The following is a 21,210-nucleotide window of genomic DNA, read 5'->3' as shown; positions in this document are numbered from 1 at the left end:
GTTCCAGTTTGCTAATGCTGCCATTATGCAAAATATCAGGAATGGATAGGCTTTTATAAAGAGGGTTTATTTGGTTACAAAGTTACAGTCTTAAGACCATAAAAGTGTCCAAGCTAAGGCATAAACAATAGGGTATCTTCATAGAAGAATGGCCAATGGCATCTGGGTCACCTCTGTTGTTGGGAAGGCACATGGCTGGTGTCTTCGTCATTTGCTCCTAGGTATGTTTCTCTCTAGGCTTCTGGGGGTATTCTTAGTTTCTCCCAGGCGAACTCTGGAGTAGCAAAAGTCTACTTTCAATGACCGTCTTCAAAATGTCTCTCTTGGCTGCTGCCAACATCAGGGGTCTGCAACTCCAAGCATGTCTAAGCATCAGCGTCAGCAAGCATCTGGGCCTGTGTGGCTCTCTTTTGAAGTACTCCAAGATTAAATCAAGACCCACGTTGAATGGGCGGGGCCACACCTCCATGGAAATAATCTAAGCTAAGGTATTTCCTGTAGTTGGGTGGGTCACACCTCCATGGAAACAACCAATCCAAAGATTCCAACTTAATCAACACTAATACGTCTACCTGCACAAGACTGCATTAAAGAACATGGCATTTTGGGGGACATAGTACATCCAAACCAGTATAGTAGTTTATATTAGTGAGGCCTTAAAATATTTGTCCTTTCATTTCTGGCTTATTTCACTCAACATAATGTCCTCAAGGTTCAGTCAACTGGTTGCCCACCTCACAACTTCATTTCTTCTGACAGCCATTCAGTATTCTGTTGTATGTATATACCACAGTTTGCCCTTCTGTTGATCCACTGATGTACCCTTAGGCCACCTCCATTCATTGCAAATCATGAATACTGCTGCCCAAAACACCAGCGTGCAAATGCCTATTTGTGTCCCTGTTTTCAGTTCTTCCAAGAATATACCAAATAACAAGGTTGCAGGACTATATGGCAACCCCATGGTTAGCTTCCTGTGGAACCACCACACTGCCCTCCAGATGGGCTGCATCATTCTACTTCCCCACCAACAGTGAATAGGTATAGCTCTCATTCCACATCTTCTCCAGCACTTGTATCCCTCTATTTTTTAAACGGTTTTATTCACACACCATATAATCCATTCTAAGTAAACAATCAATGATTCCCGGTATAATCAGATAATTACGCATTCACCACCACAATCTATATGAGAACATTTCCATTTCTTTTGCACAGAAAGAAGAAATATATAATAAAACAGGAGAAACAACAATAAGAATCCCATACCCTCCCTATATCCCCCTCTGGTGACATTTAATTTTGGTATATTGCCTTTATTACAATTAATGGAAGAATATTACAATGTTACTGTTAATTATAGACCCTAGTGTGCCTTGATTGTATTTTTTTTCCCATATACCATCCCATTTTCAACACCTTGCAGTGTTGAATGGAGGTGGCTTAAGGGTACATCAATGGATCAACAGAAGGGCAAACTGTGGTGTATACGTTCATTTTTTCTCCCTCACATAAAAACTTTCTTATTTCTACATTTAATCACCATCACTGTTCACTCTAGTTTTAGCTAAGTTATACAGTCCCAGTTTTTATCCTTTATCTTTTCTTCTGGTGTCATATATGCCCCTAGCCTTCCTCTTTCAACCATACTTGCACTCAGCTTTGTTCATTACATTACAATATTGTGCCACCATCAGATAGTATTTGCTATCCATTTCTGGATCTTTGTAATCAATCCTGTTGAACATTCTGTACTCCTTTAGCATCAAATGCCTGATCTCTATCCTCTTTCTACCTCCTGATAAGCTGTGTTCATTCTTAGCTTGAACTCACAGTTTGCTCATTATATTTAGTTCATAATATTGAGACCATACAGTATTTGTCCTTTTGTTTCTGGCTATTTTCGTTCAACATAATGTCCTCAAGGTTCATTCACATTGTTGCACGCATCATGACTTTATCCTGTCTTAAAGTTGTGTCATATTCCATCATATGTATAAACCAGTTTGTTTATCCACTCATCCGTTGATGGACATTTGGGCTGTTTTCATCTCTTGGCAATCATGAATAATGCTGCTGTAAACATTGGTTTACAAATGTCCATTTCTGTCTTGGCTTTCAGTTCCTCTGAGTATACACCTAGTAATGGGATTTCTGGGTCATATGGAAATTCTATATTTAGCTCCCTGAGGAACTGCCAAACTGCCTTACAGAGTGGTTGCACTATACTACATTCCCACCAACAGTGAATAAATGTAACTCTTTCTCCATATTCTCTCTAGCACTTGTCGTTTTCTATTTTTTTCTTATAATGGCCATTCTAGTAGCTGTGAGATTATATCTCATTGTGGTTTTGGTTTGCATTTCCCTAATAGCCAGTGAAGTTGAGCATCTTTTCATATGTTTTGAGCCATTTGTATTTTCTCTTTGGAAAAGTATCTGTCCATATCTTTTACCCATTTTTGAATTGGGTTGTTTGTCTTTTTGTTGTTGAGTTGTAGAATCTCTTCATATATTCTGGATATTAAACCCTTATCTGATATGTGGTTTTCAAATATTGTCTCCCACTGTGTAGGCTACCTTTTTACTTTCCTGACAAAGTCCTTGGTGCAAAGGTATTCAATTTTGAAGAGATCCCATTTATTTATTTCTTCTTTCATGGCTCACACTTTGGGTGTAAGGTCTAGGAAACCACCTCCTATCACAAGATCTTTAAGATATTTTCCTACAATTTCTTCTAAAAGTTTTATGGTCTTAGCTCTAATGTTCAGATCTTTGATTAATTTTGAGTTAATTTTTGAATGAAGTGTGAGATAGGGGTCCTCTTTCATTCTTCTGGATATGGTTAGCCAGTTCTCCAAGCACCATTTGTTGAAAGACTACTCTGTCCCAGTTGAGTTGACTTGACTGCCTTATCAAAAATCAACTGTCTGTAGATGAGAGGGTCTATTTCTGAACACTCAATTTGATTGCATTGGTCAGTATACCTTTCTTTATGCCAGTACCATGCTGTTTTGACCACTGTAGCTTTGTAATATGCTTTAAAGTCAGATACTGTGAGACCTCCAACTTCATTTTTCTTTCTCAAGATATTTTTAGCTATTTGAGACATCCTAACCTTCCAAATAAATCTATTGGTTTTTCTATTTCTGCAGAGTAAGTTGTGGGTATTTTAGTTGGTTTTACATTGAATCTAAAAATCAATTTGGGTAGAATTGACATTTCAACTATATTAAGTCTTCCAATCCATGAACATGATGTGTCCTGCCATTTATTTAGGTCTTTCTTGATTTCTTTTAGTAATTTTTTTTGTAGTTTTCTGTGTATTTGTGTTTTATGTCCCTGGTTAAATTTAATTTATTCCTAAATATTTGATTCTTTTGATTGCTATTGTAAATGGAATTTTTTCTTGATTTCCTCCTCAGATTGCTCCTTACTAGTGTATAGAAACACTACTGATTTTTGTATGCTGATTTTGTATCCTGCCACTTTGCTATACTCATTTATTAGCTCTAGAGGCTTTGTTGTAAAATTTTCAGGATTTTCTACATATAGGATCATGTCATCTGCAAACAGTGAAAGTTTTCCTTCCTTCTTTCCAGTTTGGATGCATTTTCTTTCTTTTTCTTGCCTAATTGCTCTAGCTAGAACTTGCAGCACAATGTTGAATAACAGTGGTGACAGTGGGCATTCTTGTCTTGTTACTGATCTTAGAGGGAAAGCTTTCAGTCTTTCCCCATCAAGTGTGATGTTAGCTGTGGGTTTTTCATATATTCCCTTCATCACATTGAAGTTTTCTTCTATTCCTATCTTCTGAAGTGTTTTCATCAAGAAAGGATGCTGAATTTTGTCAAATGCCTTTTCTGCATCAATCGAGATAATCGTGTTTCTTCTCTAATTTATTGATGTGGTGTATTACTTTAATTGATTTTCTTGTGTTGAACCACCCTTGCATACCTGGAATAAAACCCACGTTGTCTTTTAATGTGCTGCTGGATTCAATTTGCAAGTACTTTGTTGAGGATTTTTGCATCTATATTCATTAAAGCGATTGGTCTGTAACTTTCTTTTCTTGTAATATCTTTGTCTGGCTTTGGTATTATGGTGATGTTGGCTTCATAGAATGAGTTAGGTAGCTTTTCCTCCTCTTCATTTTTTTGAAGTATTTGAGCAGGATCGGTACTAATTCTTTCTTGAATGCTTGGTAGAATTCGCATGTGAAGTCACCTGGTCCTGGACTTTTCTGTTTTAGGAGTTTTTTGATGACTGATTCAGTCTCTTGTGATTAGTTTGTTGAGGTATTCTATTTCTTCTCAAATCGATGTTGGTTGTTCATGCTTTTCTAGGAAGCTGGCCATTTCATCTAAGTTGTTTAGTTTGTTAGCATATAGTTGTTCATAGTAGCTTCTCATCTCCTTTATTTCTGCAGTGTCAGTAGTTAAGTGCCCCCTCCCATTTTTGATTTTTTATTTGCATCCTCTCTCTTTTTTTTCCTTTGTCAGCCTAGCTAAGGGTCCATCAGTTTCATTGATTTTTCTCAAAGAACCAGTTTTTGGTTTTGTTGATTATATTGTTTTCATGTTCTCAATTTCATTTATTTCTGCTCTAATTTTTGTGATTTCTTTCCTTCTGTTTGTTTTGGGGTTAGTTTCCTGTTCTTTTTCTAGTTCCTCCAGGTGAACAGTTAAGTCCTTGATTTTTGCTCTTCTTTTTTTTAATATGGTCATTTAGGGCAATAAATTTCCCTCTCAGCACTGCCTTTGCTGCATCCCATTAATTTTGATATGTTGTGTACTCATTTTCATTTGCCTCAAGGTATTTACTGATTTCTCTTGTAATTTCTTCCTTGACCGACTGGTTGTTTAACAGTGTGTTGTTTAGCCTCCATTTATTTGAATTTTCCAGCCTTCTGCCTGTTAACTGTTTTACTGTTTCATTCCATTGTTACCTGAGAAAGTATTTTGTATAATTTTGATCTTTTTGAATTTATTGAGACCTGCTTTGTGAACCAACATGTAGTCTATCCTGGAGAATGACCCATGAGCACTTGAGAAAAATGTATATCCTGCTGTTTTGGGGTACAAAGTTCTGGGAATATCTGTCAAGTCTAGTTCATTTACCATGTTATTCAAAATCTCTGTTTCCTTGTTGATCTTCTGTCTCAATGTTCTATCCAGTGATGAGAGTGGTGTATTGAAGTCTCGAGCTATTATTGTAGAAGTGTCGTCTTGTCCCTTCAGAGTTGTCAGTGTTTGCCTCGTGTGTTTCGGGGCACTCTGGCTTGGTGCATAGATATTTATGATTGTTATGACTTCTTGATGGATTGTCCCTTTTATTAATACATAGTGTCCTTTGTCTCTTTTAATTGTTTTACATTTGAAGTCTAATTTGTCTGATATTAGTACACCTACCCCCACTCTTTTCTAGTTGTTGTTTGCATGAAATATCTTTTCCAACCTTTCACTTTCAATCTATTTTTGTCCTTGGGTATTACTTAAGTGAGTCTCTTATAGACAGCCTATAGATGGATCCTGTTTTTTTAATCTATTCTCCTAATCTATGTCTTTTGATAAGATTTTATTTTAATAGTTGTAAATACTAATCTCTGCTTTTGTAGCACAAAAATAGCAAGAGACAACAAAGGAATGGATGAGGGGTTGGGTTCCAATAAAACTTTATTTACAAAACAGGTGGCTGGCCAGCAGGGTCTAAAATGGTATGCAAATTCAATGTGCCTATATGCATACTTGTTTTTTGCTGTTGTAGTTCTACATGAGAAGCTCCATAGCTTCTCAATAAGTTTGGAATTCAAGATGGTTAAGAATGACTGGCCTAATGGTCTCCAAGCCTCTCTAAGGTTGGATATTCCAAGGTTCTTTAATTCTATGTGTCTTCTAAATTAACACTCCTTTAATGATGCCCTTTCCTTAGCAGGATCATTTGTTGGATTCTGTCCTGAACCCTAAGTGGACTATAATTACTATCTGTTGAGAAGGGAATGTGGGACCCATCACCATTTCAACCTTTCCTGGCTTACCTGGTTGGATGCTACTGGTTAAAAAATAAATGCACTCCAGACTGGAACGCAGCAGCTCAGTGCTGCACCAGCTGGCCTGAGGTTTGCTGAGGCTTTTCTTTTTCCCAGGGACCACTTTCTGTTTTCCACTAAGCCTTCTCCACAGAGAAGGACTCATTTGTCCTGACCACACTAATAAGCAGCTGGGATCCCTGAGGGTTGGCCAGGTTTGTCCAGGTCTGTTCCTGAGGGCAGGGGTCACTGCATGCACTGGCCTGGTGCATCTCTGCATCTGTTCAGGTCCCCTCTCTCTCCTAAGGAAACAGCGGTACTTTTAGGATGCCCCAGCTTCATGAGTTGAGTGTCTTATTGCCTACGATGACAGCCTTATTGCCAACACTTAGCTTACCCTGCCTCCCACTCCACAGCCTTGTCTCTTCCTAAGTAGGTCTCTGGGTTGGGATTCCTAGTTATTTTCCTTTGTGTTGACCACAGAGCCTGGTACTATGCTTTGCACATGTGTGCTTGTAAATAACAGAAATCCAGAAGTCATTTTTTAGGTTATTAGCAATGAGAGCTGTAGCTAGTCTTTGTTTCTTGCATCACTTTTTTTTTTTTTTGCAGTTTTATTGAGATATAGTCATACACCATGTAAACCATCTGAAGTAAACAATCACTGGCTCACAGTATTCATAACATAGTTGTCTCTTGCACCACTTTTGAAAATCAAAATAATGGTTGTCCACTCAACTTGAATAAAAAGCAGGAACATCTGCTTTGAATTTTAGGAAAAGCCTGATATATTAAAACAAGGAAGTACAAATATTCTGAATCATAATGTGATTGCATTATATTCCTGGCTTTTCTGAGAATGTAGAATTGGGCTTAGGGGAATAGGCAGGAGAAAAAAAAACTAGACAGGGAGGAAGAAAGGGCAGAAACTGGAAGAGGAGAGAATGAAACAAAGGGAACAGAGACAAAGAGGAATTCACAAGAAAAGGATGAAAGCAGAGTGAGCATATCTACTAACCAACTACTGCTGGGTGGAAATTCGGCACCATTAGAATGCAGCTATTTCTCACAGCAAGTGTCCCCCCAAAGAAGGAAATATGCCAGCAAATGAAAATAACGGAAGTATAAATCATTTAGCTGGTACTTATGGGCTTTATTCTGTATTAGACTCCTGTATATATCACATCAGGATCAGTGTTAGCTCTCTGAAACAAGACATCAATAAGAGGACCACATGGTGCTGACTGCATTTCCAACTAATATTTCAATTTGGCTTTAATTATCATGCTCATCTGGCAGCAGCATGGTGCCACGTAAATAGAAATGGGTCATAGGAGGCCTGGGTTCTTGTCCTGGTGTATCGCTACATGACCTTGGTTGGCCAGGCCTGGTGCTTCAGGTTCCTCAATTGTCAAATGTGACTAAGAATTCCCTACTCTGTTAGGAGGATGAAAAGTAGAAATATATATACATGCTTGGATGAGTTATAAAATACCAGATAAATGTAAAATTGACCTTGTTCTCTTCCACTTAACAAGGTAGTGGGTAGGCGTGGGGTGGGGACAATGGCATTCTGCACAGAAGGCTTGGTGACTCAATGAAGTGTCTTTTTCTCCCTCAGTAATATCTGGTCTTTGGATTATTACTGCTTTCTCGATGTTTTTAGACATACTTTTCCCCTTCAGAAATGCCAAAGGTGAAAAATACTATTCCACTGCTATAATTTGTCACCCTTGCTGCCTGAGCAAGACGTGCATAGACAGTTTAGTAATTAAGCTTTTCAACACTGCATCATAAAGTTTTATTCCAGCAAAGACTATATTTATCAGCTAACAAGTATTAAATCACCCTACTGCTCGAGCCGTTTCTCACTTGAATATGCTCCTTTCAAAACAGCACAGCTTTCCTTGGCTGGCTTGATTAATAAAGGTCCCTGCTTGGAAATATTGTGATGACATGCGGTCCTGTAGGGCTGACGTACATGCACCTTGACAACTGTCCTAAGTGGTGTGGACCCCTCTTTCCCAGGGGCATTTGATACCTTAGCCCTGTAGGCTTTTAGAGCATTCTGGCCTCCCCAGTTTCACAGTCTTCTGAGATGGCTCCTAGCCCAATATGTTCACATATCCATTTCATTTCTAAAGGAGAAGAGGTAAATGAAAATAAGAATACAAGCATTTGATTCATTTCCTTTCTTTATTCGAACATCAGAGGATTGGACTATTCTTATCAGAAATGGATCATAACTGTAAAATGAGTTTCTAAAGTGATTAAAATAGCAAACTAACAGTGCTCTACATATTAGGCAGGGTTGAGTTTTATCTCATATGCCATAGTCTTCTCAAAACAGATGTAGATTTATTCAAGTGCATTAATGTTTACTGATTTTTTTGCATTTACTTCTTTGATCCATTTAGAAATTATTTTAAGAGTGAAGTCATTTCCATTTTTTAGTTTTTCTCAGTGTCTAATTCAGTAATAAAAGTAGTAAATTAAAAAAAAAGATGCAGAATTATTAGGGAAACACTTCTAAGTGGTATTTCCTACTTAGAAAGAATAGATATGAAAAGCCTTCAGTAATGGCTTAGATGAGGACTTTCTCTCAGTAACCCACCCTACTTCTATAATTCATTTTTTCCCCCTGGGAGAAGACAAGTTGATGAAAGTAGTATAATATTGTTCTTAAAGTTTCAGGATGGTTTCAGTCAAATGCTCCAGAATTACTTTAATTAAAAACAAAATAGCTAATATAGTTGAGTAACTTTTCTACTATAATTAAAGGATAAAATCAAAATACAAATGTTAATCAAATATGGCAAAATGATGAAAAAATCCCGTCTTTTCATTTTTTCATACCAGAGACTCCACTAATTTGTGTTTTTCTTTCCTTACTTTCAAAATAAGTGACAGTAACCACATGTAGGCATTTCAGGTTTTCACCAATTGATTGCTAAAAGGACACATTTAATAACATGCCACAGGCCCACAAAACCCCCTCTGTAGATACATAAGCAAGTCCTTCTTGTGCCTGTGTGTGTAAGGGTGAAACTTTAAATACTACAAGTACGTTTTTTGTTGAGCTTTTCTTAGTTTGAGAAGCTGCAACAGCTTCTTTTCCTCTCAAAATGATAAAATGGAACACACCATTATGCTTTCTAAATTAGCAACAAGAAGTCTGGAAGGCTGGGGATCAATTTCTCTCTAGCCAGCAAGTCATGGGGTCACATCACTGAAGCATGGGGATGATATGCTGAACCACTAAGTTGGCAAATACTGAACTATTTTTAAGTGCATCTATTTTCTGGTTCAGTAAATTTTTTGTTGTGTTAAAATTCATTAAACTTCACACAGTCTAAATGTCACAGCACATCCTGGAGGACACATCAAGGTAACAGTACGAGCAATGTGAGATAGTGGAAGGTGAAGATTCCTATGTTTTCTCTGTTTCTATTTAATTTTTATCTTTCATATTAAGACTGGAATTTTTTTAAAGACTAAAATGGACTGTGTGGCTTTCAAAGTCAAGCTGAATCTGGTTATTTTCTGAATATCTGAAGAGAGGTTTCTTTGTCAATTAAGTTGTCCTCCAAATTACCATTCTAGAGAGGATGATGTATATGACCTACAATTTAGAATCATTTGATAACTTGGGAGAGAAATGAAATACAGAAATTACACTCTGTTATCCACAGCTTAGAGGAATCTTGTGGTTCAGTAATTTGCAAAAATATTGATGAGGACACATGTGAGGACATAAAATGAAGACTCGACATTGATTATTCTTTGTTTGGAATTGGAATTTTCAAAAGGATAATAAAAGTTCTGGAACAAGAACTGTTACTTTGATTTGATATAACAATTTTGGGGCATCATTTATTATTCGTAAACACTAGGCTCCCTTCAATAAAGGAGTAGTCATGGCAATTAAGTGGTGAAAGGTATAAGGTACAAGGACTCATCATGCTAGCATGGGTCGTAACTACTGAAATTATAACATTGATTTATTTTATACTCCATATGAAAAATGACAGTAAGTGAAGAATAGTTTTCTAGTAATTTCTCTCAACAAAATAGAAAACAAAATAATCACAGGAAATTGTGAAAATAAAAACCCAAAGTGCATGTAGAGAATAAGGACAGAGGTATTAAACGTGACTCCTTAAAGTTTCTAGAACACATAGGGCAGACGTTATGCAGCCATCAAAGTTGGATTGAGTAAATCCATCCCCTCCACACACAAGGAAAGGTTTACGATGAAGGGTCATTTGGCCAGGACAGTTGGCAGCAGCACTTGTAACCTGAAAAAGTATTAAAAAAAAAAAAAATTGTAATTGAAATTCCATGGGCCATGGTACTGTCATGGCAATGCCTACCTGGGAATGCTTCTCTACCTGGAGAAATCTACAAGCAATGGAAAACTATATACCCAGACTCCCTAAACTCCCCTTCCTTGTGTTTACATTTACATTCTTATATGTTTACGTTTTCAGTTATTCATGAGGATACACAGATGTGTGCTGAACTTCAAAACTGATAGGTCATATTATGCTAAATCAGTAGGGAATACAGTGGTTTTTTTTTTTTTTATATATAGGCAGGAAATGCTGTTCACGAAATCATTTGCCAAAAATGATTGAGTACTTGCTATGCACCAGACGAGGTGGAGGTAAGGTGTGAACCATGTCCTTGAGGAGTCTGCAGCTCAGCGTGGCCTGCTGGCCTGTGATGCTGAGGGCCAAGGACTAAGGCAGGTGACAGATGAGGGTGCTACAGGAACACAAGGCCAGGGCCCAACTAGGCCCACTGGGCAAAGAAAGGTGGCTCGACATTTCACTGAGATATCTCAGGGATGCATGAGTGTGCCAGTCAAGGAAACAGGAGGATGTCATTCCTGTGTGTGTGTGTTGGGGGAAAGAGGGTGGCAGAGTGGCAACATAAGTGGGATATAGTTTTTCAAAATTAGAAAATACATAAAACTCATAAATTTTGAAAAGTCTCTTAAAAATGAAGAAGTTACTACTTATGAACCAAAAATGGGACAATCAGCTGAAGACTGGGATTTGTTTTATTTTATAGAACCAAGTTTATAATATTTGAAATGATGAAAAAGCATAGAAGTTATTTCCTGGAAAAAAAAATTTTCAAAATTAGGATGGATGATGCTAATAAGCACTCACAGTGAGGAGAATGAGTGAGAGACAAATGTAATTATCTTGGTCCTTGAGGTGCTTTGGCCACTGAAGTACCAAAAAACCCTAAAAACATCAACACACACATACACATATATCCCAAACTTATTGCAAAGACAGTGGCACCCAGGACTGCTTCACCACACAACTTTGGGGGACCCTGTTTGCGTAGACTACAAGGTGGCAGTTGTGGGCTCTTGTATACAGTGTTTTCATAGAGAGTGATAGGGTAAGGCCCATGAGGATTTGCTTGTTTAAAAGTCAGGAAAAAAAGCAATCAAAGGTAGTAAATGCTATTTGGATTATGGTGCTGAGATTTTGGTCGTAGATAGACTAAACTAGCACATGCCTTTATAATTTTTTTAAAGCCAGGAAAACTTTGCATAGATGTTTTTATTTACATGCTAAATTTTGCTTCAAAGAAGGAGGTAATGCTATTTTTTTCCTTGTCAAACCTCTAAAGATATGGAACTTTATAGGCCAGTGTGACTTAGATGTAAACATAAAATATTAAAAGAATATCCTTTAACTTTTCTGGCACTTTATAGCAATACCATCTATCATAAAAATCAGCAGAAAAGATCTTTGGCTAAAATAGCAAAGTCCAAACACTAAAGCACAGGCTTGGGCATTCAATAGAAGCTTCTACACTCCTGTGTTCGATGGAATTTTATCAAGTTGGATTATTTGATTTGTTGGTGAAACACTGGGTGCTAAAGAAAATTGCTGGATTTCTCTATATTAGCAATTTTAGAATATGACAACTGATAGCAAAGGATGCTATGTAAGAACTCAAAACATACAGGACTGGACAAAAGCCTGGCAGTCGGGGCATTTAGTGGAGGGGCAAATAACCTCTGGCTCATTATAGGCCCTGAGGGTGTCAGCTGTTTTCATTGTACTGAAATTATTAATGCTCATGATGATGGCCAGAGTTTCAAGAAACAATTCTAATATGCATGAAGTATTACTTGTTATCATTTCTTGGAACTTTACTGCCTATCAAATGCTTTACATGCACAGTTCACACACCAAGCCTATGAGGTGGTTACTGTTATTATTCTCATTTTATAGGTGAGAAAGTGGAGATCAGAAAAATTACTTGCCCAAGGCAGAAAGCTAGGAGGTGAAGATGAAGGGATTCAAATGGAGCAGGCTGACCACAGAGCTCAAACTTCCAACACTTTTAGAAATGTTTCCTTAAAGACTTGATTTAAGTAAAACAAAACAAAAATGTCTGATAGCCACTTAGCTTTATGCATCTGGAAAATCCACATAAATGGGACAACTCATTCATATATTCATATATATACATACATATGAACATGTATCTAATTTATATTAACTTATGTATATAATTTTTATATATTTGTAAACACACACATATGCACTCACACACATAAATCTCTGTGGTAAAGTTATGACACATTCCAGTTGAGGTCCCTGCATAGGGTAAACTACAGCACTATTTTTTTTTTTTTTTTTTTTTTTGGATACTGTGGGTAATAGCTGTGTCAGCTATACCCTGCTGTATTTTTTTTTAATCTTCATTTTATTGAGATATATTCACATACCACGCAGTCATACAAAACAAATCATACTTTCGATTGTTTACAGTACCATTACATAGTGGTACATTCATCACCCAAATCAATCCCTGACACCTTCATTAGCACACACACAAAAATAACAAGAATAATAATTAGAGTGAAAAAGAGCAATTGAAGTAAAAAAGAACACTGGGTACCTTTGTCTGTTTGTGTCCTTCCCCTATTTTTCTACTCATCCATCCATAAACTAGACAAAGTGGAGTGTGGTCCTTATGGCTTTCCCAATCCCATTGTCACCCCTCATAAGCTACATTTTTATACACCTGTCTTCGAGATTCATGGGTTCTGGGTTGCAGTCTGATAGTTTCAGGCATCCACCACGAGCCACCCCCAACTCTTTAGAACCTAAAAAGGGTTGTCTATATTGTGCATAAGAGTGCCCACCAGAGTGACCTCTCGGCTCCTTTTGGAATCTCTCTGCCACTGAAGCTTATTTCATTTCCTTTCACATCCCCCTTTTGGTCAAGAAGATGTTCTCCGTCCCACGATGCCAGGTCTACATTCCTCCCCGGGAGTCATATTCCACGTTGCCAGGGAGATTCACTCCCCTGGGTGTCTGATCCCACGTAGGGGGGAGGGCAGTGATTTCACCTTTCAAGTTGGCATAGCTAGAGGGACAGGGCCACATCTGAGCAACAAAGAGGCATTCGGGAGGAGGCTCTTAGGCACAACCATAGGGAGGCCTAGCCTCTCCTTTGCAGCAACCGTCTTCCCAAGGGTAAAACCTGTGGTAGAGGGCTCAACCCATCAAACCACCAGTCCCCTATGTCTGTGGTCATGTTAGCAACCATGGAGGTGGAGTAGGCGAATACCCCTGCATTCTCCACAGGCTCCTCAAGGGGGCACTGCATCTTTTTTTTTCCTTGTTTTTCTTTTCTTTTTTTTTTTTTTTTTTTAAACTTTCCCTTCTTTTTTAAATCAACTGTATGAAAAAAAAGTTAAAAAGAAAACAAACATACAATAAAAGAACATTTCAAAGAGACCATAACAAGGGAGTAAGAAAAAGACAACTAACCTAAGATAACTGCTTAACTTCCAACATGTTCCTACTTTACCCCAAGAAAGTTACCTAATATAGCAACATTTCTGTGAACTTGTTCCTACTATATCCATCAGAAATTAACAGACCATAGTCATTCCTGGGCATCCCCAGAACGTTAAATAGCTTATCTGTTCTTCTTGGATTATTGTTCCCCCTTCCTTAATTGCTCTCTATTGCTAGTTTCCCTACATTCTACATTATAAACCATTTGTTTTACATTTTTCAAAGTTCACATTAGTGGTAGCATATAATATTTCTCTTTTTGTGCCTGGCTTATTTCGCTCAGCATTATGTCTTCAAGGTTCATCCATGTTGTCATATGTTTCACCAGATCGTTCCTTCTTACTGCCGCGTAGTATTCCATTGTGTGTATATACCACATTTTATTTATCCACTCATCTGTTGAAGGACATTTGGGTTGTTTCCATCTCTTGGCAATTGTGAATAATGCTGCTATGAACATTGGCGTGCAGATATCTGTTCGTGTCACTGCTTTCCGATCTTCCGGGTATATACCGAGAAGTGCAATCGCTGGATCGAATGGTAACTCTATATCTAGTTTTCTAAGGAACTGCCAGACTGACTTCCAGAGTGGCTGAACCATTATACAGTCCCACCAACAATGAATAAGACTTCCAATTTCTCCACATCCCCTCCAGCATTTGTAGTTTCCTGTTTGTTTAATGGCAGCCATTCTAACCGGTGTTAGAAGGTATCACATTGTGGTCTTAATTTGCATCTCTCTAATAGCTAGTGAAGCTGAACATTTTTTCATGTGTTTCTTGGCCATTTGTATTTCCTCTTCAGAGAACTGTCTTTTCATATCTTTTGCCCATTTTATAATTGGGCCGACTGTACTATTGTCATTGAGTTGTAGGATTTCTTTATATATGCAAGATATCAGTCTTTTGTCAGATACATGGTTTCCAAAAATTTTTTCCCATTGAGTTGGCTGCCTCTTTACCTTTTTGAGAAATTCCTTTGAGGTGCAGAAACTTCTAAGCTTGAGGAGTTCCCATTTATCTATTTTCTCTTTTGTTGCTTGTGCTTTGGGTGTAAAGTCTAGGAAGTGGCCGCCTAATACAAGGTCTTGAAGATGTTTTCCTACATTATCTTCTAGGAGTTTTATGGTACTTTCTTTTATATTGAGATCTTTGGTCCATTTTGAGTTAATTTTTGTGTAGGGGGTGAGGTAGGGGTCCTCTTTCATTCTTTTGGATATGGATATCCAACTCTCCCAGCCCCATTTGTTGAAAAGACCATTATGACTCAGTTCAGTGACTTTGGGGGCCTTATCAAAGATCAGTCGGCCATAGATCTGAGGGTCTATCTCTGAATTCAAAATTCGATTCCATTGATTTATATGTCTATCTTTGTGCCAGTACCATGCTGTTTTGGCAACTGTGGCTTTATAATAAGCTTCAAAGTCAGGGAGTGTAAGTCCTCCCACTTCGTTTTTCTTTTTTAGAGTGTCTTTAGCAATTCGAGGCATCTTCCCTTTCCAAATAAATTTGATAACTAGCTTTTCCAAGTCTGCAAAGTAGGTTGTTGGAATTTTGATTGGGATTGCATTGAATCTGTAGATGAGTTTGGGTAGAATTGACATCTTAATGACATTTAGTCTTCCTATCCATGAACATGGAATATTTTTCCATCTTTTAAGGTCCCCTTCTATTTCTTTTAGTAGGGTTATGTAGTTTTCTTTGTATAGGTCTTTTACATCTTTGGTTAAGTTTATTCCTAGGTACTTGATTTTTTTAGTTGCTATTGAAAATGGTATCTTTTTCTTGAGTGTCTCTTCAGTTTGTTCATTTCTAGCATATAGAAACATTACTGACTTATGTGCATTAATCTTGTATCCCGCTACTTTGCTAAATTTGTTTATTAGCTCTAGTAGCTGTATCGTCGATTTCTCAGGGTTTTCTAGATATAAGATCATATCATCTGCAAACAATGACAGTTTTACTTCTTCTTTTCAATTTGGATGCCTTTTATTTCTTTGTCTTGCTGGATTGCCCTGGCTAGCACTTCCAGCACAATGTTGAATAACAGTTGTGACAGCGGGCATCCTTGTCTTGTTCCTGATCTTAGGGGGAAGGCTTTCAGTCTCTCACCATTGAGTACTATGCTGGCTGTGGGTTTTTCATATATGCTCTTTATCATGTTGAGGAAGTTTCCTTCAATTCCTACCTTTTGAAGTGTTTTTATCAAAAAGGGATGTTGGATTTTGTCAAATGCTTTTTCAGCATCTATTGAGATGATCAATTGATTTTTCCCTTTTGACTTGTTAATGTGTTGTAATACATTGATTGATTTTCTTATGTTGAACCATCCTTGCATGCCTGGAATAAACCACACTTGGTCATGGTGTATGATTTTTTTAATGTGTCTTTGGATTCGATTTGCAAGTATTTTGTTGAGGATTTTTGCATCTATATTCATTAGGGAGATTGGCCAGTAGTTTTCCTTTTTTGTAGCATCTTTGCCTGGTTTTGGTATTAGATTGATGTTAGCTTCATAAAATGAGTTAGGTAGTGTTCCATTTTTTTCAATGTTTTGAAAGAGTTTGAGTAAGATTGGTGTCAGTTCTTTCTGGAAAGTTTGGTAGAATTCCCCTGTGAAGCCATCTGGCCCTGGGCATTTATTTGTGGGAAGATTTTTGATGACTGATTGGATCTCTTTGCTTGTGATGGGTTGGTTGAGGTCTTCTATTTCTTCTCTGGTCAGTCTAGGTTGTTCATATGTTTCCAGGAAATTGTCCATTTCCTCTACATTATCCAGTTTGTTGCCATACAGTTGTTCATAGTATCCTCTTATAATTTTTTTAATTTCTTCAGGATCTGCAGTTATGTCACCTTTTTCATTCATTATTTTGTTTATATGGGTCTTCTCTCTTTTTGATTTTGTCAGTCTAGCTAGGGGCTTGTCAATCTTGTTGATCTTCTCAAAGAACCAACTTTTGGTGATATTTATCCTCTCTATTGTTTTTTTGTTCTCTATGTCATTTATTTCTGCTTTAATCCTTATTATTTCTTTTCTTCTACTTGGTTTAGGATTGGTTTGCTGTTCATTTTCTAGCTTCTTCAGTTGATCCATTAGTTCTTTGATTTTGGCTCTTTCTTCCTTTTTAATATATGCGTTTAGTGCTATAAATTTCCCCCTTAGCACTGCTTTTGCTGCATCCCATAGGTTTTGGTATGTTGTGTTCTCATTTTCATTCATCTCTATATATTTAGCAATTTCTCTTGCTATTTCTTCTTTAACCCACTGATTGTTTAGGAGTGTGTTGTTTAACCTCCAGGTATTTGTGAATTTTCTAAGTCTCTGATGGTTATTCACTTCTAATTGTATTCCATTGTGGTCAGAGAATGTGCTTTGAATAATTTCAATCTTTTTAAATTTATTGAGGCTTGTTTTATGTCCCAGCATATGATCTATTCTGGAGAAAGTTCCATGAGCACTAGAAAAGTATGTGTATCCTGGTGATTTGGGATGTAATGTTCTGTATATGTCTGTTAAATCTAATTCATTTATCAGATTGTTTAGGTTTTCAATTTCCTTATTGGTCTTCTGTCTGGTTGATATATCTGTAGGAGAGAGTGATGTGTTGAAGTCTCCCACAATTATTGTGGAAACATCAATTGCTTCCTTTAGTTTTGCCAGTGTTTCTCTCATGTATTTTGTGGCACCTTGATTGGGTGCATAGACATTTACAATTGTTATTTCTTCTTGCTGAATTGCCCCTTTTATTAGTATGTAGTGGCCTTCTTTGTCTCTCAAAACATCCCGGCATTTGAAGTCTATTTTATCTGAGATTAATATTGCTACACCTGCTTTCTTTTGGCTGTAGCTTGCATGAAATATTTTTTTCCATCCTTTCACTTTCAGTTTCTTTGTGTCCCTTTGTTGAAGATGAGTCTCTTGTATGCAACATATTGATGGTTCATTTTTTTTGATCCATTCTGCGAATCTATATCTTTTAATTGGGGAGTTTAATCCATTTACATTCAACGTTATAACCGTGAAGGCATTTCTTGAATCAGCCATCTTATCGTTTGATTTATGTTTGTCATATTTTTCCCCTCTATCTATTAATATCCTTTATTGTACCCATACCGAATCTCTTTAGTACTGAACCTTTCTCCAAGTCTCTGTGTCCTTTCTTTGTTTCTCTGTCTGTAGGGCTCCCTTGAGTATCTCCAGTAGGGCAGGTCTCTTGTTAGCAAATTCTCTCAGCATTTGTTTGTCTGTGAAGAATTTAAGCCCTCCCTCAAATTTGAAGGAGAGCTTTGCTGGATAAAGTATTCTTGGCTGGAAATTCCTCTCACTCAGAATTTTAAATATATCATGCCACTGCCTTCTTGCCTCCATGGTGGCTGCTGAGTAGTCACTACTTATTCTTATGCTGTTTCCTTTGTATGTGATGAATTGCTTTTCTCTTGCTGCTTTCAGAACTTGCTCCTTCTCTTCTGTGTTTGACAGTGTGATCAGTATATGTCTTGGAGTGGGTTTATTTGGATTTATTCTATTTGGGGTTTGCTGAGCATTTATGATTTGTGTATTTATGTTGTTTAGAAGATTTGGGAAGTTTTCCCCAACAATTTCTTTGAATACTCTTCCTAGACCTTTACTCTTTTCTTCCCCTTCTGGGACACCAATGAGTCTTATATTTGGACGTTTCATATTATCTATCATATCCCTGAGGTCCATTTCGAGTTTTTCAATTTTTTTCCCCATTCTTTCTTTTATGCTTTCATTTTCCATTCTGTCATCTTCGAGGTCACTGATTCGTTGTTCAACTTCCTCTAGTCTTGTACTATGAGTGTCCAGAATCTTTTTAATTTGGTCAACAGTTTCTTTAATTTCCATAAGATCATCCATTTTTTTATTTAGTCTTGCAATGTCTTCTTTATGCTCTTCTAGGGTCTTCTTGATTTCCTTTGTCTCCTGTACTATGGTCTCATTGTTCATCTTTAGTTCTTTGAGTAGCTGCTCTAGGTGCTGTGTCTCTTCTGTTCTTTTGATTTGGGTGCTTGGGCTTGGGTTATCCATATCGTCTGGTTTTTTCATATGCTTTATAATTTTCTGTTGTTTTTGGCCTCGTGGCATTTGCTGAACTTGATAGGGTTCTTTTAGGATTTGTAGACCAATTGAAGTCCTTATCTCTAATTTATCAGATCTACAGCTTCGTGGAGTACACTTTCTCTAACTAACCAGCAGGTGTCGTCCACGAGCCTCCTGTTCTCCACAAGCCAGTTCTCCCCTGCTTAGCCTTTTTGGTGAGTGGGGGAGTGAGTGTTGTGGGGTCCAATTGGTGTACCAAGCTTGCGTGTGTAGTTGGTGTTGCCTGTCCTGTATATGGGGCGTGTTTCTGGGCAGTCAGGGAGGCGGCGGTGGCTCTAACAATCAAATCTCCCTGGTGATCCTAGAGTTTTAAAGCTGCTGCAATAGTCTAATCCTTCAGTTCAGTCCTGCCACAGTTTGTCTCTGCCACTGACCCACAAGTCCTTGGTATTGGCGTACGGCTCCTGAGACTTGCAAGTGGGCCCCTCTTCCAGGCCGTGCACCCCGGGTCCTCTGTTGAGGGATGACTGTGCTATGTCACAGGTGAGTGCCGTCCCCCCAGGGCAGTTCTGGGCTGCTGGGCTGTGTAGGGAGGCTCCCAGTCTGCTGAAATGATGGCTGAATGGGGCTTTGTTAATTCACACTGCTCTACCTTCCCAACTCTGGGACAATCAGCTGAGGTTGCAGGGAAGGCTAATGTCCACGCCCAGTTTTGTGGTGTGTGCCTGTTATTTGAAGCACTTCCGTCACACTGGGTTGTCTGGGGCAGTTCTGGGCTATGGGGCTGGCGATGGGCAGGAGTGTTTCCTGTCCACCAGGATGATGGCTGTGAGCGGACACCCCCCTTTTCTTGGGAGGTTGTGGTGTTTAGTGAATTTTCTCAGCCACTGGATTATTGTGTTTTGTCTCAGAGCTCTCCTAGTTCTGCTCTTGACTTGACCTGCCCAAATTGCAAGTCTTTGAAGCTTTCTGTATTGGGCTTCTTAGAGTAATTGTTTTAGAAAAAGAAAAAAGGATTAAAAAAAAAAAAGAAAAAAGGGCCCTCCTCAGAGATCTAATGGGTTATTGAAATGCTAAGAGACAAAGCAACCAGGGCCATTAAGGTAAGGTCCACAGGGCAGAGAGATCAGCTTTTCTTCGGGATTTGCATATGCACCTCAGGGCCTGAGCTCAGGCCTGGGCTCTGCCCTTCCCCTTTCTATGTTCACCAGAACTCCAAAAATCCTCCGCTTTTATTTTGGAGTTTTTCGTGTTTTTTTTTTGTATGCCTGTCTCCTCTCTGCTGGGCTGGCTGCTCTCAGATTCTCTGGTGTCTGGTCTCAGTCTATCTATGGTTGGAGTTTGGATCAGTAGAATGAGTTTCTGATAAGGGCTGCCACTGCAGTTCTCCCTTCTCCTTCCCGGACCTGACAGCCCCTCCTCCCACGGGACTGAGCCTGGCAGGGAGGGGCGCAGGTCCCCTGGCCGCAAAAACTTACAGATTTCGCTGATCTCAGCAGTTCCACGTTTTCATGAGTGTTGTATGAAGTATGCCCAAAGTCAGATTGCTCTGTGGTGTCCAGTCCACGCAGTTCCTGGCTTTCTACCTACTTTCCTGGAGGAGTAACTAAAACATACAGCTCACCAGTCTGCCATCTTGCCCCACCTCCTCACTATGGCACTATTAAATAAGTATTAAGCAAGTAGGAGGGAGCTTAAAGGGAAAAGTTCTGCCCAGGGGTTAGTTGGTCACTTATCAGTGCATTGTTATTTAATTTGGTGAGTGGTAAATGTCAGATGCCAAATCACATGGCTAGAAAACTGGGCCACTGATTAGCCAGTCGGCAATTGGGATGAAATCAATCTTGCCACATTTAGATAGAATCGCCCGTTTTGCAATTACACAAGGAGGAAAATATGGAAACATGGGGTGTTTGTTGGCAAGCTCCTTTGCCCCTGTGAAGTAAAGAGCCCTGCAGTGGAGGAGCTCGTAATTGTCAAAGCCACAATCTCTTACAGTAACACAGCCTTTGGCTACACTTCCAGCCACAGTGAGGAACCACAGCTCAATGACTGTGTCTAAGAGACATGCCAGGGCTGAAACAGCCTCTTAGAAATCCAGGTTGTTTTGGCTCACATGTGCCAGGGCTGGTCAGAGAGGAGGACTCTTGCCTACAAAACTCAAGGCTCCAGAGTTGTCAACGTGCTATTTCTGGGTGATGACTGGATGTATACATTCAAAGCAGAACAAGCAGTTCTGTGCCGCCTTTCCTCCTGTAGAGGAAATACAAACTCCTC

At 38.5% G+C, this 21,210-nt stretch overlaps 1 protein-coding gene across 3 annotated transcripts in view; it reads right to left on the bottom strand.

Annotated features, from left to right (window-relative positions):
* Positions 1-8,215: 8,215 nt before the first annotated feature.
* The window catches only part of RNLS (renalase, FAD dependent amine oxidase), a 320,380-nt gene continuing 307,385 nt past the window's right edge, over positions 8,216-21,210 (bottom strand). For all 3 annotated transcript variants that reach the window (XM_037805098.1, XM_037805097.1, XM_037805099.1), the window contains one exon: positions 8,216-10,326. In XM_037805098.1, coding sequence (XP_037661026.1) covers positions 10,290-10,326 — 37 coding nt within the window. In that variant the 3' untranslated portion in view covers positions 8,216-10,289. The remainder of the gene's footprint in view (positions 10,327-21,210) is intronic.

Source organism: Choloepus didactylus, chromosome 15 (assembly GCF_015220235.1).
Source record: "Choloepus didactylus isolate mChoDid1 chromosome 15, mChoDid1.pri, whole genome shotgun sequence".
NCBI classification, from domain to species: Eukaryota; Metazoa; Chordata; class Mammalia; order Pilosa; family Megalonychidae; genus Choloepus; species Choloepus didactylus.
The sequence above is the reverse complement of the archived record's forward strand: the minus strand, read 5'-3'. Positions and strand labels throughout refer to the sequence as shown.